Here is a 9,160-nt window from a genome sequence, read left to right as displayed (position 1 = left end):
AAGCTTAAATATGTCAACGTGGGGCTTGGAATGAAAGATGGCAGTAATTTGTGGATTAGTGTACTAATTATATACAGATGTATTTACCATAAATAAAAATATTTGATGGTATTTAATGGTGAAATCATTTATGACAGTAGAAATTTGGGTTTTCATTCATGTAGATGTCAATCTTACAGATGCAGAGCAAGAGCCATCTGTATAAAATATCATTGCCCAATAGCATGTTGTGATGTAATCAGAAACCTGCCAATAGTTAAAAATAATGTACATGCTATAAAAAAGTTTACAGGGGCCATATTACACTGTTTTCTGATAAATGTTATGTTGTTCCCTCATCAAAACATAACTGGAGTTTCATTCACACATGTTTAACACACAAACTCTACAGATTTAGGCTGGGTTCTTCTCTCAAAACAGAAAACACTCTGTTTCACCTTGTTAAGTCGCATGGTAATACAGAAAGTGCTCCACTGTGTTCCATACACCTTCACTAGAATCATTTGGATCATTTCAGTCCTGGAATTGCCAATCTCTACTGAACTAAAGGTAAAGATAGCTGTTAACTTGATGACCACAATGAAGGCTTACTCAAACATGTGTGAATGAAACAAAACACAACTCTAGGCACATTTTTATGACATTATAATATGACTTAAAGCTCACAACAGTTGATCACATCTGACTTTTAATTTACTGAACTACAACGTGCCTAGTTCTTCCATCGTATAATATGTACCTGACACATCACCAGGAAAACTCATAAGAATCAGACATGGTTTAGTCTTAGAAAATCCACCAATTTCATTACTAAAGAAAATCCACCAATTGCATCACTAAAATATGTTTTATAATCACATTTATTCATCATTCCGATTAATAATACTTGAGATAATCCTAGAAAAGTATAAACACTTTTGATGTGATATGCATATGAGTTACAGCAGCTGAAGGGGGAATGTACCTACTGTTGGCAGTGTGTGGATTGGGTATGCTTTTTAGTAACCGGCATTATTATTATTTTAGCACAAGCTGAGCCTCTCACAGCTCATTGTGCTGGAGTCCTTGCTGGGAGATTTTGTTGGTCAAGTCCTGCATGTGTTTCTTCATCTGAAATCAAAGACAAAATAAAAGGAATTTACGGTATTGTGGTGGATACCTCTGCCACCACTCCATAGTGTCAGTATTATTTAATTTTCATTATTATTTACATTAAGTTAATTACACTACACATAATTTAATTCCGTTATTTAGACTTATATTAACTAAAATGCGTGCACTCAAATTAGAACATAAGTCTAATTTACTTACACTTGTTCTTTTTGTTTTTTTGAGCACCGGACGGAGGACCCTGGGAGAGACCATCAGAACTCAGCAAAGGGGGGGAGCACTATTTAGTTTGTTTTACTAAGTTAATTTGTTTAGTTTGTGTTAAGGTCACATTATTATCACTTATTATTTTCTGTATTATAATTATTTATTTATTATTTATTATTTGATTAAGTTATTGGTTTAGTTAGTTAATTAGTGTAATTCCTCCCTCTTGTGTTTAGCTTTAGTTGGTCCTCAGGTATTTAAACACACCTGTTCCTTTGTCTGGTTGGGTTAGTTTTGTTCTGTTCAGTTTGATTTTGAGTTACCCCAGTTGGGCCCAGCTTTTTTGTTAATAATTTGCCTAATTTGAGCCTTTGTTAAATTATATCTTTTTTGGCTTTATTAAATTTAAACTTATTTTTATACCTTGTCTTTGCCTTTCTGTTTGGTCCACTACAGTATTCTCCAACCAATATTGTGAATTACGTGTTTTCAAGTTTCACTAAGGTTTATTTTCAGTAATCTCCCTTATGGCTGAATAAAGTTTAGTTTACACTTTGTGATAAATGAGATTAAGGCTGCATACATTCCACAAAACCTAAACCTTCTCTAGACCAGGGCTGAACTAGCAAGTACTAGAACAGGACGAAACTGAGATCAACGCCAGACCAAAACAGAACAAGTGTGAACGCTGTCTTAACCAACTTCACTTTAGTAGTTTTCTTTTGTTTACTTCCAGTTTAGGATCCAGACTGTGTAAGTTCAAAAGCAAATGGATACAGAAAATATGTATTTATATAACCCTAAACATAGATTACATGACTGTTAAGATCTGATGTAAAAAGCCTATTACTGAGCCTTGTACATGGGCTGTTTTCTCCATAGACCTTGTATGTTTTCTGCTCACCTTGTAGGCAATTTCTCTGGTTTTCTCAGCGAGTGTGTTGTACTTTTCCTGGTTCCTCTTGATATGCTCTGTGTCCCCCAAACTCTCCACATGTCGCAGTTTCTGATGGGACAACTCCAGCTGCTCCTGGTAATGGTTGTGCTTCTCCACCTTGGTCTCAAAATGGCGCAGTTCCTCCTTTTACGGAGTGGAAAAGTGTATTAAAAGTGTGAAAAGATATGCTTTTAGTTTGCCTTCATTGCCTTCAATAACTGTCATTTTGAGTGGTAACAAGATGGAAAATGTCAAAATGAGTGGGGCTAGATGTTTTCATCTAACACCTGATTCCATCTACTCGGAGCGTATAGCTGAGAAATTGAATATAAATGGAGTTGCTCACAGCAATTCTCCACTGATGGGACAAAAGTTTGAGCCTCACTTGTACAGCTTGTTCACTCATATTAAAAGTTAAAAAGGCATATACAGATTGTTTTTTAATTGTAGTCGTTAATTGCCTATTATCAATAAGAAGTAATAAAATAACCATTTTACAACATTGTGTGTTTTTAATTAAGTAAGTTTAATTAAGTCTTATGTACAACCTAAAAAGTTTAAATGAGCTAATTTTGTATAAATACATAAAACTTGTGCCACTTCATTTAAATACATGACTGTTCACACTTGTCTCTTGTTTAAAGAAAATGGAAATCGAAGTGTCTGGTGCAAGAGTGTTACCTTGAGAGAGTCCAGCTCGTCCTGGGTAAGGTTGGATCTCTTGGCAGCCTCCCACAGTTCGATCACACGAGGCTCTCGAAACTCTGCAGTGATCAGGTAAAAAGGAGACAGGGCATTAAATGTGGAAGAGAAAAAACAACAACATGCATGTATGATACTGCATGGCTTTTACAAATATGTTTAAAATCACACTATTGTTTAATCAGTTCATCAACATCAATGCTTTAAGTCATTAATACATTTAATAAAGACATCAGTTCAAACGTAGGGCAAGGGGCCTATATTAATTTAGAAGAGATTTACAGTTTTTAAAAGAAATCAAATTGTGATAAGCTTCAACATTTGTGGATCATAATTATAAAAAAAAAAAAATTAAACTGATAACAAGAGAAAATTCTGAATTCTGTTTCATGACCCAGCACTTATACAAATACTAACTAGGGTTGTAACAATAACTGAAATATCATCATATACCGTCAAAAGTCTCACAATAATATCATGGGTTGTCACAATATACTGAATCACAAGTTCCTTTGCTTAAATGCATGGTTTCATAGGAGCAACAGCTTATAAACTTAGGGAACTATATATCCCATGATGCATTTCAGTGCAGACAACATGAAGAAATGTGTTTTTACTTGAATTCTTGGGATTATGATGGAAATAATTTACACCAAAATCTTGTCATCCAAAAAGTGTAATATCTACATTTATATTCGCCTCTCCAAAATATCGCAATAAATATCGTACTGTGATATGCATATCGTGATATCGTACGGAGAGATTTGGATATTGTTACATCCCTAATACTAACCATAGACAAGAGTTTGAGAATTCTTCTACAATTAACGAGTAACGTCAATAACAATTACAAGTAACGTCATGTGAACACAATATATTCCCAAATATAAACGGTGTAATGAAGTTTGAGGTGTCCCTATGTGTTTGCCCTCACCACTGTCCTCGGTGAAGCCCTCATGGCTGATCTTTCGGAGCCTCTCAAAGCCCTGGTTTAGGTCCTTCATCTTCTTCTTCAGGTCTGTGTGTTTCTGATGCAGCACATGCTCCTTGGTGTCACCTTCGAGTGGAGAGATCACGTTTTTGTGGATCTCTGGAGAAAAAAAAAAAAAAAAAGGTTCATGTCAGGACAGCAAGGAGGAGTCAAAGCAGGTTATAGAGATGCTTGAGATCAATGGTACATAAAAATGCGACAAGGCCAGACAGAGAGACAGAGGGCATAATTTAAAAGGAGGGAAAAGAAAGGCAGATAAGCAGGACTTCAGCTAAGTCGGATTTACAGATGCAAATTAGCCTAAGGATAACTTTGGTACAATGCGTCAAAGAGCAAAATTTATGTTCTAATTCTACACAGACCCTTTAAAAAAAATCAATTATCATAAAGAAAAAGTAACGAGCATAAAACAATCCTATGACTTTATTTCTAGACCCTTCTGTTGTATATTATCACCTCTGCAGTCGTACTTAAAAGGTGCACTATGTAAGTTTTCTGATGGACAGTCTGCCACCTACCTAGAGGTTGTGGGTTATATCTTTGCTCAGTGGTCTTTGGGTGTTCTAGCTTGAACTCACAACTGGCCTTTGTAAGTTTCTGGAGTATGTTCCTGCCCCAAATTATCTCAAAGAACATTGATACTATTCAGTATTTATATTTTTGCATTGAGCTCCAATACTGCTATTGTATCTATGACAAAGGAGTGCTGTTTAATTTGCAGTTTCCATTATTGAGGACCCAGCTCTTGTGACATAATACCATAACAGTGGTTTTCCTGGGCTGCATGAGAAGGTAAGGAGTGGGCTGGAAGATAAAAGCCAGTCAGACACAGCCACAGCGAATCAAAGAACAGCTGACATTTGGATCAAAGACGAAGAGCCGAAAAGGAGAAATGAAGAAGATGGAGTGGTGCATGGCCTCTGCTCCTCCAGGCGACATGAGATTGGCTTAAATTTTAAATCCACTCGACAACCAGAAAACTACCGGTCGCTTCTGAAGGCAAAAACATCACATGACAAAAAGGTTGCGGCACTGAACATCTGCCTAGCGTCTCCTCGTGTCTGTCAGCGAAAACACAAACTCACAGCTCAGTGAGATGTGACAAAACCTGCCACTCTCACAGCTTTAAGCAGGACGAGTGGTCTAATTCTGCCACCTTTGTCACGCTCTGAAAACTGCATGACAAACTTCAGAAATACAGAAAAGAAATGACTGGTAGGAAAAACACTTGAAATGCTGTATTTCTCAGCTGTCACAGCAATTTAGGTGAATAATTTAATTTAATCAATTCTTGGTGTGTGAGTGGCAGCAAAAGAGGAAAAACGGATACTAATATAATTCCATTTAGAGGAAAAATAGTCAATGGTCGGTAGTTGACAAAGTCAGAGTTGTGAAAAAGCAGCAGTGGAAATAGGCCTGTAATGTTTTTAAAAGAAGTAGTTAGGTGGCTCACCTTCGGTCCGGCTCACGGTGTCCATCAGGATGTTGTACTCATGGATTTTGTCTTTGTGATGTTGAAACTCTCTCTTCAGACTCAGCAGTTCCTCACTGGAAAACTTCCCTGAGCTCTGAGCCTGTACAAAAGCATAATTGTCAAGATCAGAAGATATAAGACTGAAAGAATATGTCATGAAAAAGAGCCATATTTAACAAGTTTATTTGGAAGAATAAATTAATGTAATACTTTGTGTTTTAGGTGGCATTAGATTCTTCTCTGTTTAGACAATTTGATAAAACAATGTAGGGTGAGATTACATGCTTTGGTGGCAGGAAAGAAAAAAAAGTTAAAATGTTAAAAAAAAAAAAAAAATTAAATTAATGCTAGCAGTTTGACATTCTTAATTCATGGGTGCACTTATGGATGCCATTTGAAGAACTTTTAACTGACATATGGCAACAGTCCAAATTCTGAAACCCATGGGTAAATATGCATTTGTATTTCTTTATCTATCTGTCTATCTATCTATCTATCTCAGTCTTTGGTAGACTTTACATCTGCCCGTCTCTATGGTGATGGTGCCTGGAATGTTCCACAGTGTGGCTTTAAACTCATCTAGCTCCATGGAGGCAAGAAGGGGATGCTGTCACGCTAAGTTACAGGTCAAATCAGGTTGTGCATGAATAACTGCAAGATAGGTAAGCATTCCAGGTAAAGCAATATTGTATCTCCATGGAGACAAGCACAGAACAGTTACATAGTGCATTTTTATAGCTGAAAGAAATGCGCAACACAACCAAAATCCATTAATATTTTTGCCTGTAAACCAATGGTGGAAAAAAAAAATCTCTCCTTCACTTTTCACTTTGGATGTAACGACTCACACCTTATTCCAGAGTTTGTCGAGTCGGGGATCGTCAAATTGGTCGCCCTCTGTCATTTCATGGTCCTTCAAGGAGTTACTCTCTGTGGTCCGAGTGTCCCGTTTCCCGTCCATCCCGTACTTGGCCAGAATCACTGCGCAAAAGAGACGTCACAACTGTGTTAACTACAGAAGCCAGTGCAGCATAAAGCTATCAACATCAGACCATTAACTCCAAAGCCACCCACAATCTCACAACGAAACAAAAACAAGACACATTTAATGAGCTTTAGCAATGTTTACTACAGAGCAATGGGGGAAAAACATAACCACAAAATGTTGGCAATGCATATTTAAATGGCACTGCTATTTAAGGGAACACAGTTCTTTCAAGACTTTTAACCTCCTGACTTTATAACCGCCTGACTAACTTTTCTTTATGGAACTGATTCAGCGCTATTTAAATGTTAATAACTCCTCTGTGTCACTTATTAACCTTGGCTGCTGAGTGAAGGACTTTTTCTGTGTAAAAGATTTGTAACTTGAGGCTTATTGTGGTAAAGTAATTCTCTGTATATGTGTAGTATTTATTAAGTGAAGGCAATGGAACTGACCTTGAGTGGCACAGTGCAGACGGTAGTTTAAAAGTGCATGCTCTTGATTACTCTATACCTAACTCTTGCAATAATAATATGTACATAGACAGCACCATGTAAGCTAAAATGAGTAGAAAATTTACAATTATACTGAAAATAAACCAGCATCCTTGGATTTGAGTAGTTCAAAACAACATACTCTTGTATCCTTTGTGTAACTGATATGCAAACTCAGCATATGGGAATGGATAGGACCAATATAGAGGACAAGAGTATGCTAAAAATACACCATTTCTAAGAAGTGGTCGGCACACAGCCATGAGAAATACACAGTATTATTTACCAAACATCAAGAGCACATGATAGTGTGTTAATACATGTGGGAGATCAATATGATTTTCAAGGGTTGGAGAGTTTTGAGGAAATTTAAATTAAGTTTTAGTAAAAGAAAATTTAAGTTACATTTCAAACATAGAATTAGTGAGTAGTTTACGAGTCTATTTTTAAAAACTGTACATTTAAAGAAAAAATATTCAAAAATTTCGTATTTGTATTAAAATTTAACAATAGATTTACTCACCATTTAAGAAATACATTATGAAAAATAAAAACAAATTGCTAGTTGGATGGCTAATTCTGGAATTTACTTAATATATAACTTAATACATAAATCAACATTTCTAGTAAATTGTTTTTCATTGTGTTTTTTATTTATTACTGCTCATGGTTAAGTTCATACAGAAGCAACAAGGATTGCCATGCTTTTATCAATGGCAAAAAGAAGCCTGTTTATTCATATTATCTGGAGCAATATTGGATATCCTTGGTTTGCATTATGCTTTCATGAGAGTCCTTGAGAAAACTATTACCGTTAAAGCTGCGCCGGAGCTGTGCCTCTTTTTCCCCGTTTTCGTCCATTCCCTCCACTTTGAGCTTCTTCCACTGCAGCTCATCCTTCTCCTGGATCTTCAGGTCACTGTGCAGCTCAGCCTGCCGCCCTGGGGACAACTGCATCTGCAAAACAATGTGTCAAGTAGTGACGCAAACTTATAGTTGAAGTCCTAATCCATTTTAGTTTTATTGTTTGTATGTGAAATCATTTTATCCTGCACCTTAAATGTATTTTTAGGCTTTGACACTACATAACACAAATGTAATAAGATAGTCACTATAATATGACATATGCACACACACATTTATTGTAGTCCTCTTAACGAACGAATGGGAAGCACGTATTTACACTTTTAGAAATGTGATAGCCAAGAAGGTAATGATTATAATTATTACTACTTCATAATTACAGTTGCTGTGTGTAAGATGGCATCAAAGCAGAACCTGTGATCAGCAATGTCTTTAATTTGGGTATTTCATTTTGTTAATCATTTCGTACGTACCCTCTGAGCCTTCTCCCACACCTGGTTGAGTTTTGCTATCCTGAATTCCACAGTTTTCCCATCATTGCTACTCGGCTTGGGCTCATTCATGTCCCGGGAGTATTTACTCGCCATCGCGCCAATTCCGAGGCAGACAAGAGAAACTAAACATCCCAGCTTCATTTTTAATAAATCAACAATCAAATTAAAGACGTACAAAAAAGAATACAAAGGTGAGCAGCAGCAACAACGTTAGCTGTTGTTGTGCCTCGCAGCCGTGTGGAAGTGGTAGTCATGTGATTAAAGGGACGGTACCATTCCCGCATTGCATTGTGGGGTCTGTAGTTTGAATTCCGACGCTTTGGAGGCTTTACAAACGGATTTCATTTTCATAAAAACTACAAATCCGAACATGCCTTTGTGCGCTGTTACCTGGCAACCGAGGCAGCAAAATCTCTGAACAAATAGAAAGAATCCACGCGCTTGTATGTGAGGCTTTTAGATTGTTTTTTTTTAAAAACATGGATCTATGAAAATAAATTTGATAGTTTTTAAAACTTAAGTAAGCTAAGCTATGTGGTAAATAAAGATAGTGTATATTTCATGATAAATTATTTTCAAAACCCAGTTGAATCGCTTTGTTGGCTAATTAAATATAGGGGCGGTCCTAGGCACGGGCCGACACGGTATTTCGTGGGGGTGGCATGAGCGCTAGAAAAAAAAAAAAAAAAAAACTGATCACAATCGAGCACTGCCCAGACCTTCAGTGAGCACATCAAACTCTTTGCAGTGCACTTTGGAAAAGCCCATTGCAATTATTTAATTTCACTGATCTAGTTGTGCCAAAATATATATTAAAATGTATGAATAATATTGTTATCGCAAAACAAATCAATCATTATCAAATATGATATTGCATGATTTTCTCATACCATGAAGCCCTA

The 9,160-nt window shown here is 36.5% G+C and overlaps 1 protein-coding gene across 1 annotated transcript; it reads right to left on the bottom strand.

Moving 5' to 3' along the window:
* Positions 1 to 842: 842 nt before the first annotated feature.
* On the bottom strand, positions 843 to 8,502 carry lrpap1 (low density lipoprotein receptor-related protein associated protein 1). The gene is made up of 8 exons (XM_020941925.2): positions 8,238 to 8,502; positions 7,713 to 7,857; positions 6,272 to 6,402; positions 5,401 to 5,521; positions 3,891 to 4,046; positions 2,936 to 3,018; positions 2,222 to 2,398; positions 843 to 1,110 (listed from the first exon to the last, which is right to left on the bottom strand). The coding sequence occupies exons 1-8, from the start codon at positions 8,397 to 8,399 to the stop codon at positions 1,042 to 1,044; spliced, it is 1,044 nt and encodes a 347-aa protein (XP_020797584.1). The 5' UTR covers positions 8,400 to 8,502; the 3' UTR covers positions 843 to 1,041.
* Positions 8,503 to 9,160: the final 658 nt, after the last annotated feature.

This window comes from Boleophthalmus pectinirostris, unplaced genomic scaffold (assembly GCF_026225935.1).
Source record: "Boleophthalmus pectinirostris isolate CB_2022bp ecotype Guang Dong unplaced genomic scaffold, ASM2622593v1 HiC_scaffold_22, whole genome shotgun sequence".
Classification (NCBI taxonomy): Eukaryota; Metazoa; Chordata; class Actinopteri; order Gobiiformes; family Gobiidae; genus Boleophthalmus; species Boleophthalmus pectinirostris.
Note: the sequence above shows the minus strand (reverse complement) of the source record. Positions and strands in the feature narration are given on the sequence as shown.